Source organism: Trachypithecus francoisi, unplaced genomic scaffold, assembly GCF_009764315.1.
Source record: "Trachypithecus francoisi isolate TF-2019V2 unplaced genomic scaffold, Tfra_2.0 Lachesis_group5, whole genome shotgun sequence".
NCBI classification, from domain to species: domain Eukaryota; kingdom Metazoa; phylum Chordata; class Mammalia; order Primates; family Cercopithecidae; genus Trachypithecus; species Trachypithecus francoisi.
In genome coordinates, this window is record NW_022681470.1 from 93632998 (window position 1) to 93660680 (window position 27683).

Genomic DNA, 27683 nt, shown 5'->3' on the forward strand with positions numbered 1-27683 from the left:
TGCCTATTTAATGTGAATCAGTCTTTATTTTGCACTTGTGTGGTGCATTAACAAATTCAACATACAAGATAGCATTACATATTGTAGGTTAGCATTACAGCATTATGCAGTTTCACACAATTCATGTTAGCTTTTTCAGTTTTTCTTTTTTTTCAAAATTTGACACATTTATTTTATTTTTGAGTTTCATTTTTACAAGAGAAGACACAAGGTAAAGAAAGACAACCACTTCGGAGATGGATCATGGTAAGGGTAATGTCACTGTCATGGCCATAGTACAAGCCTTCCAAGAAAAGGAACCTGCGTTATTCCCTCTCCTAAGCAAGCTGCCCCTGTCCCACAAACCAGTTCTATCTGTTTTCACATCTAGAGCACTATCCATAAACATGTCCATCTTGGCTGTGCTCCAGTGAGATGAACTGAAAGAAGGAATAACTCGTAAAGGGATCTTTGTTATTAAGAAAATTTCTTGTCTTCCCAAAGGAATCAAGATATCTGCAGAGAAGGAGCAACTGTTGGAAAATCAGGAGTGACCATTCCCTAACCTATTCCTGACCACGAATGCCTTGTGCAAAAGCTAAGATGTGACTCTCTTGTCTTTCTTTCAACTGACTCTTAGGAGGCATTCCTCCTCCACTCTTATCAGTTAGCTCTGGAAAGAACAAATGAGAAAGCCAAAGTCAGCTAAGAAACTTTGGGACAGCAAAGTCAAGGGCACGATGGATCAGGCCTGAGGTAGGAGGAAGGAGCCCTGTACTGTCCGCCTCTTTGCCTTTTTCTGGCAAAGACACTGAGGCAGTTCCTAGGCTACAGAACAATTGGTTCCTCCGCTGTCACCTCAGCACCCACTGCTCAGTAGACCCAAAGAATGCAAGGAATAAAGCTACAAGGAAATGGGGAAGAGAGAGGAGAGTGGGGTGAGGCTGTTTTCCCAGACGTTTGTCAGGAGGAGCTACAGAGGCACACACAGCAGGGCAAAGACCAGACTATCTCCACCTGTTGTTTTGCATTGTTTCTGGGAAGGAAACAAAAGCGGGTTTGATCAGCGATTTCTGATCTTTAGACATTAAGGCGATGAAGAGGAACCATTTAAATTTTTTCCTAATGGGGCTTCAGAATGCTCCTGTCAGATTTACATTAAACTATCTCAAAATGCATTTTTAGAAAACAAAAATTATTTTCTTCTACTTATGATACAGTATTTACATTTCATGGGGTATAGGACAGAGACTAGTGGTGTGACCCCAACTGATGGTGAAATAGTGAGTCAGATTATGGGGGATGGGGGTTGGCAGGGACAAGAACAGAGAGTAGGCTTTGTGACTGCTCAGAATTGCTCTGCATTGTCAAGAACATGGGCTGAAATCAAACAAAAGGTTTAGGGGGAGCAGAGTGGTTTTAAATCCACAAAAGCTAAGGGAACACTGAAAGCAAGATCACCCCCTCTCCATGGAGACTCAGCTTTCCGACTCCCTTCGCGAAAGCAAGGTTAAAAGTGATGTTCTTGTGTGGACTCAACTAATCTTTCATGCCCTGGATCAAGTGGTTAAGCAACAGTTTGAGTGAGTTTCTCCTCAGGTGGGCAAAAATATCTACTGCCTACCGAGTTTACCTCGTTTGTTTTAATTAATTAATTTTTGAGACAGGGTCTCACTCTGTTACCCAGGCCAGAGTGCAGTGGTATGATCACGGCTCACTGCAGCCTCTACCTCTGGGCTCAAATGATCCTCCCACCTTAGCCTCCTGAGTAGCTGGGACCACAGGCATGCAGCACCACACCTAGCTAATTTTTTTTTTGTATTTTTGATAGAGATGGGGTTTTGTCATGTAGCCCAGGCTGGTCTTGAACTCCTGGGCTCAAGCGATCCTTCCACCTCGGCCTCCCAAAATACTGGGATTACAGGCGTGAACCACTGTGCGTGGCCTCAAGTTTACCTATTATCCATGGAGTCTGTGCCATCTGAAAAGTCTCAACTTTGGAGACATAGCTGCTGTAGGAGTAAAGAGACTTGAATTCTAATCCCAGAAATATGCTGAATCTCTCTCAACCTCTATTGCCCAGTGGTGGTAGAAGAATTGCATCCTGTAGTTCCCCCATCCATTCACTATGTGGTAAGACATATGTTCCTAGAACTATGCAGCTTGTTTTGAGGAAAAGAACGCTCTGAAAGAATCCAACTTATCTTCATTCACTCAGTCACACTGTTATTTTTTTAAGAGCTAAATTTTTATTGAAAAATTTAAGGAGAACTTCTGAGGGCCCCTTTTTTATGAAGCAAAAATTACAACATCTAAGCTATTTGAGAATAAGACTCTAAAGCATCTCCATGGTCAGCATTTCTGGAAAAACAAAGGCCAGTGTAATTCTTCAAACCTCTGATGACTTCCAACCCATTAACCAAGAAATGGCTGTCCCCACAGTAGATAGCTGCAAAGGGGAATTGCTGTCATCACTTGTCTTCTCTCCTTGTCCTTATACCTGAAAACAGCGTTTGGGATCAGCTGGATGTGTTCATTGGTACTATCCTATAGCTGAATTTGAAGTCTCCAAATTCCTTTTAGAGAAGTCATCAAGTTTGATAAAAGTCCAAGTTCTGATGTATTGGATGCATAAGTTTGATGTATTCTCTGTGCTTCAGTTCGGTCTGTCAGTTAATTATAGACTACCCTTTACTAATTCACAGCAGAAGAGCTGATAGCAAAAATACCCCCATTTCTCAATTCCTTTCTCCTGAAAACCTTGCCTCATCCACCCCACCTTTGTTTCTTGGCTTACTACAGACCTCTAGACCTTGAAGTCAAAGAGCAGAGATATAAGAGGCAATAAAAAGAAAAGATGAGAATGATGAAAACATGAGGTTTTACAAGAGCAAAATTTTCTTCTGCAGAGGTGGGGAGTGGGAGAAATTCTCCAGAAAAGCCCAATAAAAAGAAGCCAATTTCAGATAATCAGCAAATACAATGCAGCACAAAACACAATTTCCATGGATTAAAATCTGCAACTTGATATTAGCAGTTAGGTTAATTTCTTCAGTTTGTATTAGACATGCAAGTATATGGTTACATTGTTATATATAGATTTGTAGGGGTCTTTCCCTCTCTTTTGTCCCCCATTAAAAAAACAAAAAACAAAAAAAAAAAAAAAAACCACACACACACACACACACAAAAAACAGAGGCCGGGCATGGTGGCTCACACCTGTAATCCCAGCACTTTGGGAGGCCAAGGCGGGTGGATCACCTGAGGTCTGGAATTCGAGACCAGCTTGGCCAACATGGTGAAACCCATCTCTACTGAAAATATAAAAAATTAGCCAGGCATGGTGGTGGGCATCTGTGGTAATCCCAGCTACTTGGGAGGCTGAAGGAGGAGAATCACTTGAACCCGGAGGGCGGAGGTTGCAGTGAGTCGAGATCTCACCATTGCACTCCAGCCTGGGCAACAAGAGCGAAACTCCGTCTAAAAAAAAAAAGATTCTAGCGCCTTGCAAAGGAGAAAAAAACATCAAACATCATTGCTAAGAACTGATCTGCAGCTGTGGTCACGTAGGGTGTTCTTTGTTGAGTTTGTTTTGTAAGACATTTTCTTCTACAACTAAAATGAGGTTTTGAGTCCACTTCTCTGTCATCTCTTTCCCTGCCACATCCCTCCCCAGCCTGGCCCCAGGGGTTAGAGGAGAGAAGAACAGGATTAGTATTCGCTTAGACTGTGCCACTTGGCCACAGGCTTGCGGGGGCTCTCGCAGACCTCTCTCCAGTGTTCAGCACCACTGGCTGTGACACTGTGTGCTCCCAGGATCAGCCTCCCCACCACCTCGTTCTTGGTGGTGCGATCGAAGTCGATAACGAGGAACTCGATGCTGATATCAGGCAGGAGGTCAGCGGGGATGTCGTAGATGAAAGATTCGTTGAAGATGGGGTTCAAAGTGCACTTCTTCACATGGGTTTTCTTCTTGGCAATGCGCTTTCTGCCGTAGTAGACGTTCACCTTGACATAAGGATCTGGGGCCCCCAAAGAGATAAGAAAAAGGGAGACAGGCCTATGACACAGTCCTCTCCTATGTAATGGTAATTTCATGTTGGGAAAGGTGGGGGGCTCTGCTGTTCATATCTTTGATGGCCACCCCATGTGTTCTTTAGTGATTGCACAATAAACACACATTGACTATATGTGAGTCTGTCTGCCTGGACAACGGGCCAAGGAAACCAAGCAGGAATAGAACAGAACAACTTTCTCAAGTTAGGTCTGAAGAATGAAACCAATAAGTATTTTAAAGGGCACAGAGACAAATGCCTGCAGCCTTTTTGAGAAGTCTCTCTTAGCACCTGTCATGCAGGATACCTTGCCAAATGTAAAGACCCCATTTGTTCAACTGAAGAATCTTCCTAGCTAGGGAAATCTATTGGATGTAGACACTCATTGGGAAGAGAATGTCTACAGAAAGAGGAGTAGATTAAATTGAAAGAGGCAAGGATCTTGAAGTGTGGAGGTCTATCTGGGCCACAGGCAAGGAGTTGGGGGTGGTTCAGACAGTAAGAAATAGGTTGAAGTAAATAGCTGCTACCTGAGAGACCGGTGATATCCATCTTCGGCAAGTGTCTGGCTTTGAGGACCACCACTGTCATTCTCTGTGCCACAGGCTGATATGACAGAGACACCTGGAGCTCCCCTCTGCTGATGCACTTCTGTGAGGAAGAAATGGCAGGTGAGAATCCTGTCAGAGGGTGCAGGGCAGAGCACAAAAAGTGTGCAGAGCAGTGGGAAGAGTCTGGGGGAGGACAAGTGCAGGAATAAGTTTGTTGGAAAGATACTCATCCCCGAGAAACGTGTTATGATTTTATTTAACAAGGACGCAGAAAGGATACATTATAACCATATTCTGATATTAAATAATTTGCATGGAGAGCCTGCATAGCCATAGCCTTGCATTTATGAGCAGGACCTCTGGAACCAGAGTAGCCTGGATTCAAATCCTGACTATTTATCTTTTTTTTGAGACAGGGTCTTACTCTGTTGCCCAGATTGGAATTCAGTGATATGATCTTGGCTCACTGTAGCCTCTATCTCCTGGACTTTAGCAATCCTCCCACCTCAGCCTCCTGAGTAGCTAGGACTACAGGTGTGTGCTACCACACCTGGCTATTTTTTTTTTTTTTTTTGAGACAGAGTCTTGCTCTGTCACCCAGGCTGGAGTGCAGTGGCCGGATCTCAGCTCACTGCAAGCTCCGCCTCCCGGGTTTACGCCATTCTCCTGCCTCAGCCTCCCGAGTAGCTGGGACTACAGGCGCCCGCCACGTCGCCCAGCTAGTTTTTTGCATTTTTTTAGTAGAGACGGGATTTCACCGTGTTAGCCAGGATGGTCTCAATCTCCTGACCTCGTGATCCGCCCGTCTCGGCCTCCCAAAGTGCTGGGATTACAGGCTTGAGCCACTGTGCCCGGCCTTTTTTTTTTTCCCTATACACAGAGTCTCACTATGTAGCCCAGGCTTGTCTTGAATTCCTGGTCTCAAGTGATCCTCCCACCTCAGCCTCCCAAAATGCTGGGATTACAGGCATGAGCCACCGTGCCCAGATGCTATTTCTTATCTGTGACCTTGGACAAGTTACTCAACATCTCTGTACTTCAGATTCCTCATCTATAAAATGTAGGTGAAAGGTTGTACCTACCACATAGCATTATCAAAAGGATTAAATAAGTTAAAATTTGTAAACTGCAATGGTGCCCAGCACATAGTGTGCACTATAGAAGTGCATCCTCTCATTTGGTTCTTAACCTTTAAAAAGTTCAAAGACTGTACGGTGGGAGGTAGGAAAACTGGGTTTGAATCTTAACCTTGCCACTTACTCACCACATGGCCTTGGGCAAGTCCCTGAACCTGTCCCTGCATTTCACAAGGTGAATATCCACACCTGCTCTACCCACCCCAATGTGCACTCTAGTGTATTTTCTCCAGCCAAGTCAGCTTCCTCCCTAGCACCCTGATCTTTGTTTCTCCATCTTTAAATGTGATGCTAGGCTCCCTTTTGAGCTTGAAAAAAACCTCTAGTCCTCCAAGAACTTTTTTTTTTTTTTTTTTTTGAGACAGAGGCTTATTCTTGTTGCCCAGGCTGGAGTGCAGTGGCATGATCTCGGCTCACTGCAACCTCCGCCTCACGGGTTCAAGTGAATCTCCTGTCTCAGCCTCCAGAGTAGCTGAGATTACAGGTGCCCACCACCGCGCCCGGCTAATTTTTGTATTCTTAGTAAAAACAGGATTTCACCATGTTGGCCAGGCTGGTCTCTAACTCCTGACCTCAGGTGATCTGTCTAGCTTGGCCTCCCAAAGTGCTGGGATTACAGGCGCGAGCCACCGCGCCTGGCCCCTCCAGGAACATTTTAAAGAACATTTGCATAGGCACTGCATGCCAGGTTTTGAGGATCCAGAGCTGATGTGACTCAGCTGTTGCTCCCAAGGAGCTTACCACTCAGTAGAAGAGACAGAGAAGTCAATAAGCATGTACGGGACTTGTCAGAGAAATGAGAAGCCTGTCTAAGTGCTCTGGGCACCTACAGCTGGGAGATTGAGGGAAGGCTTTACCAGCTGATGCCTGGACTGAGTTGCTGGGGGTACAAAACCATGAAGCAATGGGCAGAGAGATGATCATGTCAGGCAGGTGGACAGGAGTGGCTGGCACAAAGGAGTTGGGCCTGAAAAGGTAAGCTGTGTTTAGAGAATGGCTGAGAGGTGACTATGCCTGAAGTAGGGGTGGCTGATAGGACAGGTAGGTCAGGAACCTGGAAAGGTAGGCAAGGCTGGAGTAAAGGGCTGTTGGGACACTACCAAAGAGCACAGTCAGCAGCACCCATACAAGAGGAGGTTGGTGAGTATAGGAGTGGCAAACCTGTCATTATTTTTTTTGAGTCTGTTGCCCAGGCTGAACGACAGTGGTGAGATCTCAGCTTTCTGCAACCTCTACCTCCTGGGCTCAGAAGAGCCTCCCACCTCAGCCTCCCAGGTAGCTGGGACTACAGGTGTGCACCAACATGCCAGGCTAAATTTTGTATTTTTTGTAAAGACAGGGTCTCACTATGTTGCCCCAGCTGGTCTCGAATTCCTGGGGTCAAGCAATCTGCCCACCTTGGGCTCCCAAACTGCTGGGATTGCAGGCGTAAGCCACCAGGCCTGGCCAGTTGTCATCATTTTATTAAAATTATTATTATTTCAGAGAAAGGTGGAGAATGAACTAAAGTGGAGAAAGACCAACATCAGAAAGCTTAGTTAAGAGGCCGCTGTAGCCGGGCGCAGTGGCTCATGCCTGTAATCCCAGCACTTTAGGAGGCCGAGGCGGGCGGATCACGAGGTCAGGAGTTCGAGACCATCCTGGCTAACACAGTGAAACCGCCATCTCTACTAAAAATACAAAAATTAGCTGGGCGTGGTGGCGGGCATCTGCAGTCCCAGCTACTCCGGAGGCTGAGGCAGGAGAATGGCGTGAACCCGGGAGGCGGAGCTTGCAGTGAGCCCAGATCGCACCACTGCACTCCAGCCTGGGCGACAGAGCGAGACTCCGTCTCTGGAAAATAAAATAATAAAATAAATAAATAAATAAATAAATAAATAAATAAATAAACAAACGCTGGGCGCAGTGGCGTGTGCCTATAGACCCAGCTACTCGGGGGGATTGATTGAGCCCAGGAGATCGAAGCTGCAGTGAGCTGTGATCGAGCCACTGCACTCCAGCCGTGGCCACAGAGCGAGACCCTGTCAAAAACAGGCTGCTGTGGCTGGGTGCAGTGGTTCACGCCTATAATCCAAGCACTTTGGGAGGCCAAGGCGGGTGGGTCACCTGAGGTCAGGAGTTCAAGACCAGCCTGGCCAACATGGTGAAACCTCATCTCTACTAGAAATAGAAAAATTAGGGCCGGGTGCAGTGGCTCACGCCTGTAATCCCAGCACTTTGGGAGGCCGAGGTGGGCGGATCACGAGGTCAGGAGATCGAGACCATCCTGGCTAACACGGTGAAACCCTGTCTCTACTAAAAATACAAAAAAATTAGCCAGGTATGGTGGCGGACACCTGTAGTCCTAGCTACTTGGGAGGCCGAGGCAGGAGAATGGCGTGACCCTGGGAGGCGGAGCTTGCAGTGAGCCAAGATTGCACCACTGCACTTCAGCCTGGGCGACAGAGTGAGACTCCATCTCAAAAAAAAAAAAAAGAAATATTAGGCCGGGGCAGTGGCTCACGCCTATAATCCCAGCACTTTGGGAGGCCGAGGCGGGAGGATCACGAGGTCAGGAGATCAAGACCATCCTGGCTAATACGGTGAAACCCTGTCTCTGTTAAAAATACAAAAAAATTAGCCAGGCATGGTGGCAGGCGCCTGTAGTCCCAGCAACTTAGGAGGCCGAGGCAGGAGAATGGCGTGAACCCAGGAGGCGGAGCTTACAGTGAGCCGAGATCGCAGCCACTGAACTCCAGCCTGGACGACAGAGGGAGACTCTGTCTCAAAAAAAAAAAAAAAAGAAAGAAATAGAAAAAATAGCCGGGTGTGGTGGCTTATGCCTGTAGTACCAGCTACTCAGGAGGCTGAAGCAGGAGAATCGCTTGAACCAAGGAGGTGGAAGTTGAGGTGAGCCTTGATCATGCCACTGCACTCCAGCCTGGGCAACAGAGTGAGACTCCGTCTCAAAAAAACAGACTCCGTTGTTCTGTAGCAACCTGCTACAGAAGAAATGATTGGGACTGGAACTAGGGATATGGCAGACGAGATGGACATGGAGGTAAAATATGTCTCAGGAAGAATTGTCAGGGCTTTTTAGGCTTGGGCAGTTAATTGGCTGTGAAGCCTAGGGAACAGGGAGGAAAGGGTGGACTATTTCTTATGTTTTTAGCTTTAGAAAGTGGGGATGAGGCCAGGATAAAGAAAACAAAAGGAGGTGAGTTTTGAGGAATGTAGAACACAGTAAGTTAAATTCGGGACAAATCATCACCCCGCTATCACCCTATTCCTTGTATTCTTCAAAGACCCAAAGAAATGTCATCTACTCCAGGAAGTCTTAAATTAAGCAAAAATAGACTATGCTCATCACCAGCCTTATATACACCACACACTCATAAAAACGACTTATTAGGCACTTACTTATTAAGTGCCAAGCACTCTCTGCTAGAAGCTAGGGCTGAAAAGATGGATACTGAGGAATCCTACCCTTAAGAAGCTCCCAACCTAGTTCACTATCTACTCAGGTATGTCTGGTGCAGGAAAGAATAGCAGCAGCAAATATGCCAATTAACTCATCAATAAAAAACAAGAGCTGGGCGCAGTGGCTCACGCCTGTAATCCCAGCACTTTGGGAGGCCGAGGCGGGTGGATCACCTGAGGTTGGGAGTTCGAGACCAGCCTGACCAACATGGAGAAACCCCGTCTCTACTAAAAATACAAAATTAGCTGGGCATGGTGGCACATGCCTATAATCCCAGCTACTAGGGAGGCTGAGGCAGGAGAATTGCTTGAACCTGGGAGGCGGAGGTTGCGGTGAGCCGAGATCATGCCATTGCACTCCAGCCTGGACAACAAGAGTGAAACTCCACCTGAAAAAACAAAAAACAAAAAACAAAAAAAAAACCAAAAAACAACAACAAAAAAAACAAGAAATAAGCCTAATAGTTTGTGCTTTGATTCTAGGCCTTAAGTCATCTCAAGGAATGAAACTGTGACATTTCACATGACTTTAAAAATTTCTTCAGTCTATGTTTCATCCTAGGAGCATGTGGAAATGTCTCTCATAAGGCATAAAAAATAACTAGGCCGGGTATGGTGACTCACACCTGTAATGCTAACACTTTGGAGGCCGAGGAGGGCGGGTCACTTGAGGTCAGGAGTTCAAAATCAGCCTGGCCAACATAGTGAAACCCTGTCTCTACTAAAAATACAAAAGATTAGTGGGGCATGATGGTGCACACCTGTAATCCCAGCTACTCAGGAGGCTGAGGCAGGAGAATTGCTTGAACCCGGGATGTGGAGGTTGCAGCGAGCTGAAATTGTGTCACTGCACTCCAGCAGTGCACAATTGAAATTGGGTGAAAGAGCGAGACTCTGTGTCTAAAAAAAAAAAATCTAACCAAGGTTTAAACCCACCCCTTAGCTTTTGAAATTGAAATACAAAAGGAAATCAACTTTAAAAATATTTGCATGGTTTTTCTCTGCTAGAGAGAAGCCCCACATTTTGTCCTTACCCATAACGTGTGTATTGTCAGTTCTTTTCTTTTTTTTTTGAGATGAAGTCTTGCTCTGTTGTCCAGGCTGGAGTGCAGTGGTGCAAAGGCTCACTGCAACCTCTGCCTCCTGGGTTCAAGCAATTCTCCTGCCTCAGCCTCCCGAGTAGCTGGGACTACAGGCGTGTGTCACCATGCCCGGGTAATTTTTGTAGTTTTAGTAAAGACGGGGTTTCACTATGTTGGTCAGGCTGGTCTCGATCTCCTGACCTCGTGATCCGTCCGCCTCAGCCTCCCAAAGTGCTGGGATTACAGGCGTGAGCCACCGTTTCCGGCCTATTGTCAGCTCTTAATTGTGTCCATAGGAAGTACACTCAGCCAATTTTATTTTATTTTTATTTTTGAGCTAGGGTCTCACTCTGTTGCCCAGCTGGAGTGTAGTGGTGTGATCTTGACTCACTGTAGCCTTGACCTCCAGGGCTCAAGTGATCCTCCCACCTCAGCCTCCTGAGTAGCTGGGGCTACAGGCATGTGCTAACATGCTCAGCTAATTTTTGTGTTTTTGGTAAAGATGGATGGGGTTTTGCTATTTTGCCCAGGCTGGTCTCAAACTCCTGGGCTCAAGTGATCTGCCCGTCTCAGCCTCCCAAAGTGCTGGGAATACAGGTGTAAGCCACCATTCTTGGTCCCTCAGCCAGTGTGTTTTTTTGTTTGTTTGTTTGTTTTTCCCCTCGAGACAGAGTTTTGCTCTGTCACTCAGGCTGGAGTGCAGTGGCACGATCTCAGCTCATGGTAACCCCCACCTCCTGGCTTCAAGTGACTCTGGTGGCTCAGCCTCCTGAGTAGCTGGGATTACCGGCGTGAACCACCGCGTCCTGGGTTTCCGCCATGTTGGCCAGGCTGGTCTTGATCTCCTGAGTGGAAGCAATCCGCCCACCTCAGCCTCCTAAAGTGCTCCTAGGTGTGAGCCACCATGCCCAGCCCTCGGCCAGTTTTGAATTACAGTCTGGTTGCCCTTGCCAACCAGTATACTTCTGGGCTGTTTCATTTTGCTAGAAGTCAGAATGTAATCAGTGAATATAAACTCACTTTTACTATTAGCCACATCAAATGAAAAGTAATCCCTTATGGAAAAGAAAATTGAATGGATTCCAAAACATTCAGAACTGAGCTATCCAATACAGTAGCCACTAGCTACATGTGCCTATTTAAATTTTAATTTAAATTAAATAAAATTAAAATTATAGTTCCTCAGTTACACTAGCCACATTTCAAGTGCTCAACAGCGACATGTAACTAGTAGCTACCACACTGCATGGTGCAAATCTAGAACATTTCTATCATCATTAGATAGCACTAATCTAAAAAGGACTTTTGCATGGTTTTGGCTACTGCCCCCCTCTGTTTCCATGAATAATAATAAAATGTTAGCTAGGTTTGATATCAATTTCTGGGGCCATCCTTCAATACTGAGTAAATACTAAATATGCAGTCTTTAACTATGATTCTAACTTTCTACACGGAGGAAGGATAGGTGAGGGGAAAAGCAACATTTGATTTTTTTTGAGACGGAGTCTTGCTCTGTTGCCAGGCTAGAGTGCAGTGGTGTGATCTCGGCTCACTGCAACCTCTGCCTCCCAGGTTCAAGCAATGATCCTGCCTCAGCCTCCCGAGTAGCTGGGACTACAGGCACGTGTCATCATGCCCAGCTAATTTTTATATTTTTAGTAGAGACGGGGTTTCGCCATGTTGTCCAGGATAGTCTCAATCTCTTGACCTTGTGATCTGCCTGCCTCAACCTCCCAAAGTGCTGGGATTACAGACATGAGACACCGCACCCGGACAAAATTTGATTTTAAAAGCAGAGTTTTATTTGCAAGAATAACATGAATGACAAGATTATAGCTTAGGTTTCCTGATTACTTATTTAAAATTCTGTATCCTAAATCATATATTCTAGCAAAATCTTCGTAATCAAAATCCCCATACCTCTTTCCTAGTGTTTTTGGAAAGTAGACAACTTCTGGTTACCATTTTCATCTTTTTCTCCCTTAAAAATCACTCCTCAGGCAACTGTCCTCCATCTGATCCCTCCTTCACCTTGGGCCATCTCACACTGGCAGCATGCCCATCCCCACTCAGCACCACTTTGCGACGCCCAAGTCTGTAGCCACAACACCACCTGAATGCCACTCCATCCTGCATTGAAGGCAGTTTAATGTCGTTCCCTCAGGCCCCCTCCTTTTCTCTTTCTACCCAATTCCCATTCCAAGTAGTTATGTCAATAGCTCTTTCTTTTGAAAGAGCCATTGAAGGCTGGGAGCAAGCTCTGTTTCCCAGCCCCTTGGCCTAGTGAGGTAAAGGCCCTGTTGGGGGGCAGGCAAGCAGAAGGACAAGGGGGAGAAAGGATTTTCTCATGCCTGACAGAGCTGCGGTGCTCGGCTGTCTGAGAGCAATCTCCTTGCTCCTTCAGTGGAACAGAGGAACAGGAACAGTGGTCCTAAAGAATACACTCAGAAGAAATAATACTTAGGCAAGGAATAGTCTGTTTTCCTATAATTAGCAGAACCTCTTTCAGAGTGATGTCTGGCCAAGGAGCCCTTGTATTAGGTGGACCAGCATAACCTCAATAAACCCTTCTTGGGGCCAGATGTCCTGAGGGCCACCTCTACCCTAAATCACAACCATAGAAAAACAAAACCTTAACATTCAACCCCATCCCCCTTTTCCTCCCTGCAATACACATACATGATCTGTTGCTCAGTCTGGAGTGCAGTTTGTGGTAACAGCTCACTGCAACCTCAAACTCCTGGGCTCAAGCAATCTTCCCGCCTTGGCCTTCCAAAGTGCTAGTATTACAGGTGGGAGCCACTGTGCCTGGCCATATTTTCTTTTCTTTTTCTTTTTTTCTTAAATTTTATTTTGAGACAAGGTATCATTCTGTCATCCAGACTAGAGTGCAGTAGCTTTTTCCTGGTCTGTGTAAGCCAGACCAGGAAAAAGCCTATTACAGCCAGTGTGGCATGGTCCAGGGCAGCTCTAGCTCATGTTCACCTAGGGGAGATCCTACTTTGCTGCAGTAGGGAGGATTTGGGATAGACATTTGCAGCCTGCACTGCTAGGGAACCTAGTGGATGAGTGACTAGGGAGATGGCAGCCATGGCTCAGATGGAACATAGTCCTGCCTACGGGCACTGGTTGGGAAAATGGGTTTAGGAAGCCTGGGAGGCTGGAAAGCTCTGGGGTGGGGCTGCACAGGCTCTGGGTGTCCTATCTCAGGCCTCCTCCAGGGCATGTGTTGCTCAGGATCCTAGCCCTGGCTTATCCCTCCTCAAGGGAGTTAATAAAGTGGAAAGAAATGTGGCTCTTGCCAAGAGCCCCTGGCAGTTTAGCAAATGCCATTGTCTGTGCTGTGTCCAGTGCCCTTGATTTGAGACTGTTTTGTTCCCAGCCCAAATCAGTCCCTTTCATTGCCAATCTCTTCCCAGCTGCAGCTTGGCACAGAGCCATATTCCACTCCCAGCCTTGGGCTGCAAGTGTATAGCTGTCTGGAGGAGTCCAGCTGGTTGGTGGCTTTACCAAGGTTGGAGTCACATGGAAGGGTATACTGGAAAGGCTCCTCCTTTAAGGAGAGGTAGACAAGGGAAGGAGTGGAGGATGGGAGCCGCTGTGAAGGGAATAAGGAAACAGCGGAATGGGTGGGCAGAGCCCTAAGGAAAAAAGATGGGAGGAGAGGGAAGGGGAGAGAAGGAGATGAAACAGGCCCCTGCATCTGTTTCTGGTCACACCTTCTGATTCCAACCTCGGAGGATGCGAAAACCCCTGCAGTGCTGGACTCTGGGATGTCTCATTGTATCCTGGCATTGAGAACCACAAGATGTGGCAGTGTCTTGTTTATGCTCTGACCAAATGTGTCTAATATTCTTCAAGATTCTTGGACTTTCCTGGCCCCTGTGACAAGGATCTGAGTGTGCCAGGTGGCAGTAGCAGTTCCTTCAGGAAATGAAAGGCAGGACTGGGCTGGCTGCAGGGGGACAGGTGCCTACTACAGAACAGAGAAGGCAAGAACACACACACACAGAGTGTGCTCCCCACTGTCGCTGACCCAGACTTGACACAGTACCCTTCTTCAGCAGGCAAACCTTCTTCCTGGGTGCTCACTGCTCACTCTGCACCTGCTAACTTAGGAGCCTCTTCTATACAATCCTGAGCCTCCTGTCTCCCTACTGAGTCCAGTGAGGGCTTGCAGGTAAAAAAGGTATCAAGAAATAAGTATGGGGGCCGGGCGCGGTGGCTCAAGCCTGTAATCCCAGCACTTTGGGAGGCCGAGACGGGCGGATCACAAGGTCAGGAGATCGAGACCATCCTGGCTAACACGGTGAAACCCCGTCTCTACTAAAAAATACAACAAACTAGCCGGGCGAGGTGGTGGGCGCCTGTAGTCCCAGCTACTCGGGAGGCTGAGGCAGAAGAATGATGTGAACCCGGGAGGCGGAGCTTGCAGTGAGCTGAGATCCGGCCACTGCACTCCAGCCTGGGCCACAGAGCGAGACTCGGTCTCAAAAAAAAAAAAAAAGAAGAAGGTGAAACTTCGGCCGGGCGTGGTGGCTCACACCTGTAATCCTAGCACTTTGGAAGGCCAAGGCAGGCGGATCACAAGGTCAGGAGATTGAGACCACCCTGGCTAACACAGTGAAACCCCATCTCTACTAAAAGTACAAAAACATTAGCTGGGCATGGTGGTAGGTGCCTGTAGTCCCAGCTACTCAGGAGGCTGAGGCAGGAGAATGGCGTGAACCCGGGAGGCAGAGCTTGCAGTGAGCTGAGATCACACCACTGCACTCCAGCCTGGGCAACAGAGTGAGACTCTGTCTCAAAAAAAAAAAAAAAAAAAAAAAAGAGAAAGAAAGAAAGTGAAGCAGCTTGCCCAAGGTCATTTAGCTGGTGGAATTGGATTTAAACTCAGGTCTGATTTCAAAGTCCTTGCTTTTTTTTTTTTTTTTTTGAGACGGAGTCTTGCTCTGCCACCCAGGCTGGAGTGCAGTGGCCGGATCTCAGCTCACTGCAAGCTCCGCCTCCCCGGTTTACGCCATTCTCCTGCCTCAGCCTCCCGAGTAGCTGGGACTACAGGCGCCCGCCTCGTCGCCCGCTAGTTTTTGTATTTTTTAAGTAGAGACAGGGTTTCACCATATTAGCCAGGATGGTCTCGATCTCCTGACCTCGTGATCCGCCCGTCTCGGCCTCCCAAAGTGCTGGGATTACAGGCTTGAGCCACCGTGCCCGGCCTCAAAGTCCTTGCTGTTTTAACCACTTACATTATACCCTGAAAAAGGCATGAAACTCTAAGTTTAAAATTTCAACAACTTCTTTCATAGCACCTACCATACTCACTATAGAGAAACTGCAAAAAATATTTGTCTTTCTCCTCCAATAAAATGAAACCTCTTCAAGAGCAATCATATGCCAGGCATATTATCTCATTTGATTATCATAACCCTGTAAGGAAGGCAATATTATAAGCTCCATTTTACAGATGAGAAAATAGAGGCTTAGAGGGGTCGAGTAACTCACCTGTGTCACACAGCTGGCAAGTGGTGAGCTGGAGACTAAAGTCGTGCAGTACAATTCTGGAGCCCAAGTGTTTAACTGCAGCATTTCACTGCCTCCCCAGTTGTGGAAGAAATAAATGAACTAATGGGGTTGGATGGGGCTACATTTACTGTGCTCCTGAAATGACAACTCAAGAGCCAATGTCCGTCCAGTGGGAAGAGGGGGAGAGAAAACAGGATGGAGGGCCCTCGTCCCTCTTCTAATACAAAGAGGGAGGACAGGAGAAATGGAGAGAGGGGAAGTGTCTATGGCAAAGGTTTGGGCCTAGAAGGGTAAAGCAATTCATTGAATTGCATTGTAAAATGGTCATAAGGAGACATATGCATGATGGCTGGGCGTGGTGGCTCACGCCTGTAATCCCAGTACTTTGGGAGGCCAAGGCAGGTGGATCACCTGAGGATAGAAGTTCAAGACCAGCTGGGCCAACATGGTGAAACCCCATTTCTACTAAAAATACAAAAAATTAGCCAGGTGTGGTGATGGGCGCTTGTAATCCCAGCTACTCGGGAGGCTGAGGCAGGAGGATCGCTTGAACCCGGGAGGTGGGGGTTGCAATGAGCCAAGATCGCACCATTGCACTCCAGCCTGGGGGACGAGAGTGAAACTCTGTCTCCAAAAAAAAAAAAAAGACATATACGTGGTATCATTTACACCCCTAGGTTAGGTTGGGAAAGGGAAGCTGAAGGAAAAATTACTGAACTATTGTCCTAGCTTCTCAGCTGTGAAAAATAAATTCACTGGAGGAAGATCACATCATTTTGGAGAGAAAATTAGCCCCCATATCCCTGATATGATGGAGGATCTACAACTGGTAGGCCAGCCTGTTCCAAGTAAGCTGAGCAGCATCAGAATGCCAACCACTAAGTGAAATGGTGGAAGCTATCTGACCTTCTCTCCTCAGGAAATTGCTGCTTAGAGGAGACCTAATCTGCCAGGTCCTCTGTCTTACTCTGACCACTGCTTATTCTTGACAGCCAAGAGCTTCCTCTCTATAGCCCTTCTTTGCCACCCATCCGACTCCCCTCCCACTCCCCTCCCACTTCCATTTATCCACTGAGATATTTTCTCCCCCAACCTACCATTGCTCCCCAACACACACTTCCTACTCACCTGGATGTTCCTTTTGATGATGTCCCTGGTCAGTTGTACCTTGCCTGTGCTGGGGTCCACCCCTGCCAGTGGCACCATGACCTCGCCGATGACATCATCCCGAGAGAAGCGGTCAAAGCTGAGGACGAGGAAGTGCAGCACCAGGTCTTGCAGCTGGCTGTAGGGGATGCCATAGAAGGTGAAGGTCTCGTCAAACACAGGGTCCAGGGTCTTCCGCAGCACTCTGGTCTTCACCCGATGCCGCTTGTCAGGAAGGATGGTCATTTTGATGTAGGGGTCAGATCCCTGGGTCTGGTCATCCATCACTGGCAGCCCATGGGCCTCCTGGATTGTCACCACCAGGGCTTTTTTCGGGAAGTTATAGTCCACTGAGAAGGTGAGGGATCCTAGCATGACATCCTCCTCCGGAGATGATGGAGAGGTGGTTTTGCTCTCCCCGGGGGTCAGGCTTGTAATAGGGCTCCTTAGTTCTTCCCCATAGTCCATTTTGATGGGTAATTGGTCTATACAAGATCCAGAGCTAGGCCCCCTGGGACTTTTGTCTTGGCTTAGCAGGCCAGCCTCTGCTGCGTCCACCAACAGGTTCCTATGTCCACCTTCCCTCCCAGGACCATCTTTGTCTCTCCGCACTTTGATGATTTTCTTCTTGTTGCTGAGGGTCTCTGGGTATATGCTGATGCCTTTGAGCATGTGAATAAACTTGTATGGTGGGTTCTTGTGCTTCTTCTCTGCCTGCTGGTGGCAGCATGACCAGACAAAGACGGTCACCGAGACACACACCACCAGCACAGAGGCCCCAATGAGGCCGGCCACCACCGGTGACACATCTGAAGGCAGAGACCAGAGCTGCGTCAGGGCGGGTGGACTTTAACTCCTGTCTAGATCTCCCCTGCTCATTGCTGCTGCTGGAGCCAAGCTAATCTGCAGTCTAGCCTCTAAAGCAAAATGTGCTCATCTGGGCTTCAGAGTCTTTCCCTTCTATTAGAGGCACCTTCTCCCAACCTCTCCAACCACTCCATGGCTTTTCCTCCTGGCCAAACCTAGATGAAAGGTTTATCTTCTCTAGAAACCCTTCTCTGAAGCACCCCACTTGACTTTCTGTTATTTTCTAGACCTTCTCTCAGCACTTATAGACTTGGTTTGCTCATATTGATTTGTGCTTCACATAAAGCTGCTGTGTATATGTTCCAAGGTCACCTTTTTCATGGGCACCTGTTCACTTCAACTGTTTTTTTTTTTTTTTTTTTTGAGACGGAGTCTGGCTCTGTTGCCCAGGCTGGAGTGCGGTGGCCGGATCTCAGCTCACTGCAAGCTCCGCCTCCCGGATTTACGCCATTCTCCTGCCTCCGCCTCCCAAGTAGCTGGGACTACAGGCGCCCGCCTCATCGCCCGGCTAGTTTTTTGTATTCTTTAGTAGAGACGGGGTTTCACCGTGTTAGCCAGGGTGGTCTCGATCTCCTGACCTTGTGATCCGCCCGTCTCGGCCTCCCAAAGTGCTGGGATTACAGGCTTGAGCCACCGCGCCCGGCCCACTTCAACTGTTACAGAAGATTTTTGGTTTCAAGAGGATATTCCATAACATCCAGAACAGAGCCTGCATTGACTGACTCACTGTCAGGGTAGGGTGGAAGGGTGTGGAGCTGAGTTTAGATGGTCTTGGTAGGGTGCTCAGGGTGTTAAAAATGGATGGGTGGGCCGGGCACGGTGGCTCAGGCCTGTAATCCAGCACTTTGGGAGGCCAAGGCGGGTGGATCACGAGGTCAGGAGATTGAGAACATCTTGGCTAATACGGTGAAACCCGTCTCTACTAAATATACAAAAAATTAGCCGGGCGTGGTGGCAGGTGCCTCTAGTCCCAGCTACTCAGGAGGCTGAAGCAGGAGAATGGCATGAACCCAGAGGGTGGAGCTTGCAGTGAGCTGAGATTGGCCACTGCACTCCAGCCTGGGCAACAGAGTGAGACTCTGTCTCAAAAAAAAAAAAAAAAAAAAGGATGGGTGCCAAAAGGAAGAACTCTGGGTTTATGTACTTTCAAAATATGTTCCAAAATTTTAGCTCCCATGTATATAAAATACAAGGCTGGGTGCAGTGGCTCACACCTATAATCCTGGCACTTTGGGAGGCTGAGGCAGGTGGACCATCTGAAGTCAGGAGTTCAAGACCAGCCTGACCAACATGGTGAAACCCTGTCTCTACTAAAAACATAAAAAATTATCCAGGCATGATGGCATGTGCCTGTAATCCCAGCTACTTGGGAGACTGATGCAGGAGAATCGCTTGAACCTGGGAGGCAGAGGTTGCAGTGAGTTGAGACCGCACTACTGCACTCCAGCCTGGGCGATGGAAAAAAAAAAGTATTCCTCCAGGATGAATACATCCATTGTAGGCAAAAAATAGGTGTATATATATGTGTGTGTGTGTGTATGTGTGTGTGTGTATATATATATACATGCATGTATTTATGTATACATATATTATTCTAAATAGGAAGAAATAGGGACTTTCTCTTTTCATTATTATTACCTTAATAAATCATTCGCTGGAAGACATAGGGGTTTTCTTCCCTATTAGTGGAAAATGTCAGACTTTGCTCAAATGTCACCTTCTTAGGCCTTTCCTGACTCCCCTATTTAAAAGTGCAATCTTCTCCATCCTTGCCACCCACCCTTCCTAGCCTTAATTTTTTCAACATGCCTTGTCATTATCTCTCTCAGATACACATACCCCTACACATGTAAGAAAAAAATATAAAATACATACACAAATATGTAAGAATAAACACCCACATGCACATTATTTTACAGTTCATTATTTATCTTCACTAGAATGTAAGTCTCATGAGGACAAAAATTTATGTCTGTTTTGTTCATTGCTGTACCCTCAGCGCTTAAAACACATAGCAGGCACTTAATATATATTTGTTGGATGAACAAATAACTAAAGAGAAATAGGCCGGGTGTGGCAGCTCACGCCTGCTATCCCAGCACTTTGGGAGGCCGAGGCAGGCAGATTACCTGAGGTCAGGAGTTCAAAACCAGCCTGGCCAACATGGCGAAACCCTGTCTCTGCTAAAAAAAAAATACAAAAATTAGCCAGGTGTGGTGACACACACCTGTAATCCCATCTACTCAGGAGGCTGAGGCAGGAGAATCACTTGAACCTGGGAGGTGGAGGTTGTAGTGAGCAGAGATAGTGCCACTGCACTCCAGCCTGGGTGAAAGACTGAGACTACATCTCAAAAAAAAAAAAAAAAAAAAAAAAGAGAGAGAGAAAGAAAAATAGATTGTTTTTTGTTTCCCTTACCCTAGTCTTATCTTTTCCCACACAAATTGGACCCTCAAGTTTTTTCACTCCCTCAGGTTCATTGAGGCTAAGTTGGGTTTAGGCCTTAAAGGTCCAGATAAGGTCTACAGTTTTCCTCTTTACCTTTTAGGGGACCATTTGGAAGGGAGCGACAACTAAGGAAATAAATGCAGCCTGGGCAACATGGCAAAACCCCATCTCTACCAAAAAAATTACAAAAATTAGCAGGGCATGGTGGCACATGCCTGTAGTCCCAGCTATTTGGGAGGACAAGGTGGGAGGATCACTTGAGCGGGAGGTGGAGGTTGCAGTGAGTTGAGATCATGCCACTGCACTCCAACCTGGGCAACAGAGCGAGGGAAAAAAAAAAAAAAGAATAGACATAATTCCAGCATTTTCCAGATTCTTTTTGGAACATTCTTTTTTTTTTTTTTTGAGATGGAGTTTCGCCCTTGTTGCCCAGGCTGAAGTGCAATGGTGCGATCACAGCTCACCGCAACCTCCGCCTTTCAGGTTCAAGCGATTCTCCTGCCTCAGCCTCTCAAAGAGCTGGGATTACAGGCATGCACCACCATGCCCAGCTAATTTTTGTGTTTTTAGTAGAGACAGGGTTTCTCCATATTGGTCAGGCTGGTCTCAAACTCCCAACCTCAAGTGATGCAATCACTTCAGCATCCCAAAGTGCTGGGATTACAGGCGTGAGCCGCTGCATCCTGCCTGAAACATTCTTGTATCAGGCATCTGTGCAGCTCACTGCTTCACTTATTGTGAGCCTCAAACCTCACTGGATAAGAGAAGTATTTCCTGTCTGCCCCAAGTAAGATAATGTTCCCATCATCCTTCCTTATTTTTCTTCATAGAGCTTATTATCCTGTCATATATTTATTATCTGTCTTCGATCACTAGACAAGCTTAATAAAACAGCAACTCTGTTTTGTTCACTGCTATAGTCCCAGGTCCTAGAACTATGCGGTACATAGTAATTTTTCAGTGAACAAAAGAGTCAGTGAATTCAAAACAGCCTCTGAAGATTAGAAAGAGAGGATTGAGGCCGGGTGTGGTGGCTCATGCCTGTAATCCCAGCACTTTGGGAGGCCGAGGTAGGCAGATCATCTGAGGTCAGGAGTTTGAGACCAGCCTGGCCAACATGGTGAAAACCTGTCTCTACTAAAAATTTAAAAAGTAGCTGGGCATGGTGGCAGGTGCCCGTAATCCCAGCTACTCAGGAGGCTGAGGCAGAGAACTACGTAAACCCAGGAGGCGGAGGCTGCAGTGAGCTGAGACTGTGCTACTGCACTCCATTCTGGGTGACAGAGCGAGACTCCATCTTAAAAAAAAAAAAAAAGGATTGAGTCAAGATGATTACATATATCAGGGATAAATGCAAATTTCTATTTGGACTTAAAAACCTATTTATAGTCAATAACCTCACTTGATGAGTCAAAAATGACTTAGGAATGTAGGCAACCACAAGCTTGGACTATAATTAGTATAATGCCTACTATTTTCCCTTTTTTTTTTTTTTTTTTTGGGACGGAGTCTCGCTCTGTAGCCCAGGCTGGAGTGCAGTGGCCGGATCTCAGCTCACTGCAAGCTCCGCCTCCCGGGTTTACCCCATTCTCCTGCCTCAGCCTCCGGAGTAGCTGGGACTACAGGCGCCTGCCACCTCGCCCGGCTAGATTTTTGTATTTTTTTAGTAGAGACAGGGTTTCACCGTGTTAGCCAGGATGGTCTCGATCTCCTGACCTCGTGATCCGCCCGTCTCGGCCTCCCAAAGTGCTGGGATTACAGGCTTGAGCCACCGCGCCCGGCCTATTTTCCCTTCTATTAGAGGTATCCTCTCCTATCCTCTCCAACCAATCCATGTCTTTTTCTTCCCTCCAAACCTGGATAAAAGGTTTATCTTCTCTAGAAAGCCTATGGGCATGATGAGCACAATACTATGAGCATAATGTCCAGATTACATGAGAGGCAGGTATAATTTCATCTGCACTGGTCATAATACACATGTAATATTGTGTATCGCAGTGACAATGATAAAACTATTTTTTGTGTAAATTTATATGTCCCTGCCAGACATTGTGGTAGAGCTTACTTTTTTTTTTTTTTCTCTTGAGACAGGGTCTCATTTTATTGCCTAGGCCAGAGTGCAGTGGCACAAGCTTGGCCCACTGCAACCTCCACCACCTGGGCTCAAGTGATCCTCCTGCCTCAGCCTCCTGAGTAGCTGGGACTACAGGCACATGCCACCACACCTGGCTAATTTTCGTATTTTTTATAGAGGTGGAATTTCACCATGTCACTCAGGCTGGAGTGAAGTAGCATGATCACAGCTTACTGCAGCTTTGACCTCCCCAGTTCAAATGATCTTCTTGCCTCAGCCTCCTGAGTAACTGGGACTACAGGCATGTGCCATCATGCCTAGCTAATTTTTTTTTTTTTTTTTTTTTTTTTTTGAGACAGAGTCTTGCTCTGCCACCCAGGCTGGAGTGCAGTGGCCGGATCTCAGCTCACTGCAAGCTCCGTCTCCCGGGTTTATGCCATTCTCCTGCCTCAGCCTCCCGAGTAGCTGGGACTACAGGCGCCCGCCTCGTCGCCCGGCTAGTTTTTTGTATTTTTAAGTAGAGACAGGGTTTCACCGTATTAGCCAGGATGGTCTCGATCTCCTGACCTCGTGATCCGCCCGTCTCGGCCTCCCAAAGTGCTGGGATTACAGGCTTGAGCCACCGCGCCCGGCCGCTAATTTTTTTTTTTTTTTTGAGATGGAGTCTTGCTTTGCCCAGACTGGAGTGCAATGGCGCGATCTCAGCTCCCTGAAACCTCTGCCTCCCGGGTTCAAGCGATTGTCCTGCCTCAGCCTCTTGAGTAGCTGGGATTACCGGCCTGTGACACCACGCCCAGCCAGTTTTTGTATTTTTAGTAGAGACAGGTTTCACCATGTTGGCCAGGCTGGTCTTGAACTCCTGACCTCAAGTGATCTGCCAGCCTTGGTCCCCCAAAGTGCTAGGATTACAGGTGTGAGCCACCATGCCCAGCCAATTTTTTGATTTTTTTTAGAGATGAGTCTTCACTATATTGCCCAGGCGGTCTTGAACTCCTGGGCTCAAGCAACTCTCCCGCTTTAGTCTCCACCAAATTGCTAGGATTACAGGTGTAAGCCACTATGCCTAACCAAGGAAGAGTTACATTTTATTTAAAATTATATATATTTATTATTATTATTATTATTATTATTATTATTATTTTAGAGACATGGGCTCACTCTGTGGCCCAAGCTAGAGTGCAGTGGTGCAATCACAGCTCACTGCAGTCTTGAACTCCTGGGCTCAAGCAAATTTACTACCCTAGACTCCTGAATAGTTGGGACTACAGGCCCATGCCACTATGCCTGGTTAATTAAAAAAAAATTTTTTTTAGAGACAAGGTGCTATGTTGCCCAGTCTGGTTTCGAATTCCTGGCCTCAAGATCCTCTTGCATCAGTCTCTTGAGTTGCTGGAATTATAGGTATGATCCACTGTACCCAGATACATTTTCAAATAATATAGATAAGGAGCAAAACATTATTAACAAAATAAATCAAGGTGACTATGTCTATATCCATACCGAATAATACTAGTGTTTAGTCTCAAAGTATTAAATGAAATAGCTTTTAGGGAAAGTTTTCACAAAATGGAGACAGCCTTGGTAGTAAGCTACTTGAAGGCAGGCAGGAATATCCTATGGATCTTTGAATCCCTCAGAGTCTCTTGCTTCTAATAGGAGTTCAGTAAATATTTGGTTGAAAAACTAATTGGATTCAGTTGCCAATAAGAATGGGCACAGCCTAAGGAAGTGGCTCTCCATTCATCAATCAGGTGCTTTCCTGCAAATTGCTTCCTACTCATTAGTGAAACTGAACATTATCTCTATTAGAAGAGGAAGACAGGAAACTACCAAGACAGGCATATTTTTTAGAATGATCATAAAGAGAGATCTGAAGGCTGATTAGGAGACACCTGGGCAATTCTTTTGGCTCTATCATAGATTTATTCTCTGCAGCAGTGTGTGGCGGGGGAGCTGCTTACATGTTTACAATGCACCAACTTTTATTGTTAGAAAATGGAGATAGGGTAGTAAAGAGAGAAGATGAAGAATTCTCATATTCCAGGAGGATAGAGAGGAAAGGAAGAGAAACAGATGAACGCATCTTTGAATTATCCAGGTGTTCCCCCGGCCTTGTTTCCTATTTTTGCTGTCCTTTCTTCATTTTAGTATTTGTTGACTCTTGCCTCTCTCCCTGAAACCCAAGACAATGAGCTAGAAACATCAAAGATATTGAAACCTAGAGCTCGCTGTCTTGCTTTAGTCAAAAGCTTGGTGGGAAATGGAAGTTGAAACTAATGGCCGAAGTGAGTATTTTAAAGTAGCTATAAATTGCAATGACCTGTGCTTCTTGCTCCTTTTGTTCTCCATGGTCATAGATAATTGAGTGTTGGCTTGGTGTATCACCCAAGTGCTGTGGCATTTGAAATGAAGTACTCCATGAGATGTGAAAAAGTTGGAAGTGGTAGTTCTCTGTGTAGAAGACCCTCTGTAATAGTTAAAAAACCTGCAAGACACATCTGGGCTATTGGCCAGCTCCTTCAGCTTCTGACCAGAACTGCTTTTATTGATACCCCCTTTCCTAAACATAGCTTTTCGCTGTCAAGTAGGCCAATACAATACAATGGAATGAGAATAAATTTTGGTTTCAGCCAGACATTGGTTTAAATTCTAGCACTGGCCAGGTGCAGTGGCTCAGGCCTGTAATCCCAGCACTTTGGGAGGCCAAGGTGGGCAGATCATCTGAGGTTGGGAGTTCAAGACCCGTCTGACTAACATGGAGAAATACAAAATTAGCCAGGCGTGGTGGCACATGTCTGTAATCCCAGCTACTTGGGAGGCTGAGGCAGGATAATTGCTTGAACCCAGGAGGTGGAGGTTGCGGTGGGCCGAGATCACGCCATTGCACTCTAACCTGGGCAACAAGATTGAAACTCCGTCTCAAAAACAAAAACAAAAACAAAAACTAGCACTACCTTTACTCATTTGTTTGACTTTAGCCAAGTTATTTTATTTCTGAGCCTTGGTTTCCTTGTCTGGCAAGTATATGTAACAATACGTACAGTCAAGGGTATTTGTTAGGATTAAATAAAATGTAGTATGTAACAGGCTGATATAATTTATTTTCCCTTTTCCAATAATAGTCCCTCTAAGAGAAATCACTATATTATGTTCCACACCATCTCCTTTTTCAAGGATTCTGGAACTGCAGTTAGGGAAAGGAATCTGTTGGAAGGGCATAAGAAGAAAAAGAACAGGAAGAAATCATGGATTGCTCATGTGATCATGAAAGGGACTTTTGTTTTGGGAACTTAGAACTCAAAAGAATAAAGATGAGGAAGGTGAAGTGGAAGAAAAAATACAATCAAGATTTAGCCTTGGGGAGTAAGTGAGAACAAGTAGTTAATAAGTGTGAAGATCTGTTATCCGAATACATCTGATTTGATTTCTTCTTCCCTATTCTGAGAGGATAGAGCACACTGGGTTCTGCTCATTTCACTGCACCTCTTATTCAGGAATGAGAAAAGCCATTTCCTAGCTGGATTGTGTCTCCACCCTAAAAACTGGAGTCCCGATGCTCAAACCTTCTGGATTGTCTGAGGAATAGAATCCCTGAAGGAATAAGAAGGTTCTTTGGCAGCAACTCTCACTGGCTTCCCCCTTCTAAACTGTAGTAGAATTAAGGAGAAGCAGGGCAATTATATTTTATTTATTTGGCCAGGAAAGCATAACACAGGAAGTTTGCTCCTTTAGCATATACTGGAGGAGTCCCCAAAGAGGAAAAAACTTCCTTCCCAAGCTTGTCTTTGCCACCTTCTTCCCTATTTTCCACTCCACTTTCTTCTCCGGAAGTGTAAAACTAATCTTGGAGCCCACAGGGCTGGGTCGGGGACCAGCCGCTCTGAAATGACGTAATGCTTTCTGCGGTACACAAAGCGGCCTCCCCCAGGCTGGGCCTCTTTCGCCCCTCCCCCTCCGGCCTGGATCGCGCCCCCGCCAGCATCAACGCGGGTTAGTCCCCCTTTTTGAAAAGCCGGCCCAGGGAAACAGGGAACAAAGGCCCCGGAAGGAGAGCCTCGGCGCTGCCAGGAGGCCCAGAAATAGACATCACGTCATCCCCCAGCCCAGCAGCGCCAAGCGCCATTTGGTAGCATCGGATGGACCCCACCATTACGATGCAGAATGGAACTTGCAGGGCTCACGTTTCCTCCTAGCTCCAGCATCCAGCTGACCGGCTTAAGGAGTGGCTTCCTTTTTGCTTCCCACCCCCGCACCCCTCTTTCCCCAGAGGCCGCCGCGTCCCCTGGCTGCCAGCCACACGGCCCACAGTCTCCAAGCTGCCATCTTGATGCCCCATCCCCCTTGTCACCTCCCTCCCCCGCAGCCCTTAGGAATGGGAGGGGGAGGAAGGGGCACCGCCCTGCGCGCCCCAAGGGGGAGGGCTCGTCCTACCCCACCTCTCCTCCCCCAGAAGGAGGGGTTCACATCCTCCGCACGCTTGCTGTTTCTCACCTCCAGCAGTGCTGACAGTGCACCATACAAGGTTTTAGCATCCTGGACTTCCCCACCCTCGGTGTGGCTCTGGCCCTGCCAGTCCCTGCAGCCCATAGCTCAAGTTCATGCACTGTCAACTGCCCACTACCCACCACCACAGGCCCGATTTTAACGGGGCTGGCACTTTGAAGGCTCTGGTCTGGGCTGCATTCTCTGCCCTGCCGCTGGGCCCCCTTGGCCTTGCACCCATTCTGACCACCTCAAGCTTAGTTTTCCCGAGTCTACTTACCAAAGCTAGGTCGGATATTGGTGATTTCAGCCATGTCGTAATCAGAGGCTGTTGCTATAACGTTTTTGCAATGGTGAGACAACTCTGGGAACCCTCGGTCAGTACCGAGGCCGCAGCTGTAGAGCTCTAGGTCAGGGAAGGGGGAAGGTATCCAGCGGACGCCTCCTGCGACGGTCCGGCCCCTAGTTGTCAGCTGCGCTCGGCTCTTAACGATGCTCCGGGGATGCTCTGAGCTAAGGATGCAGGTGCAGTCAGACTGGTCCTGATGCGAGGTAGGCTCCGCCTTCTTCCGAATGGTCCTCGGAAGAAGACTCCGCCTCTGTCCGAAAGATTACGGAAGTGATGCCACGCCCCTTCCGGAAGATCTCCGGGAGGGGACTCCTCCCACCGCCGAGTTTTCCCGAGAATGAGGCCCCGCCCACTGACGGGCCGTGGTTCCAAAACGAGAAAGTACTGAGGAGTAAGAAGCGTCGGTAGATTATTACGTGAAATCCTCCGATTTCAGTTTCCTGGGCTTTAATACAGCAGCAAAATGTTCTCGGTCCTGAGATCCAGAATTTTGGGAAAATAAAATTCTGTACTGCCTGGATTTCAGTATCG

At 47.0% G+C, this 27683-nt stretch overlaps 1 protein-coding gene across 3 annotated transcripts; it reads right to left on the bottom strand.

Annotated features, from left to right (window-relative positions):
* On the bottom strand, nt 1-27404 carry SYT11 (synaptotagmin 11). Of its 3 annotated transcripts, none has more exons than XM_033198500.1 (4): nt 27084-27404; nt 16915-17741; nt 4563-4686; nt 1-4002 (listed from the first exon to the last, which is right to left on the bottom strand). In XM_033198500.1, exons 1-4 carry the CDS (start codon nt 27115-27117, stop codon nt 3692-3694), a joined length of 1296 nt encoding a protein of 431 aa, XP_033054391.1. In that variant the 5' UTR covers nt 27118-27404; the 3' UTR covers nt 1-3691. The 3 variants fall into 3 exon arrangements, with proteins under 3 accessions (XP_033054391.1, XP_033054392.1, XP_033054390.1); XM_033198501.1 differs by having other exon boundaries at nt 3269-4002; nt 4566-4686; XM_033198499.1 differs by having other exon boundaries at nt 3269-4011.
* Nucleotides 27405-27683: the final 279 nt, after the last annotated feature.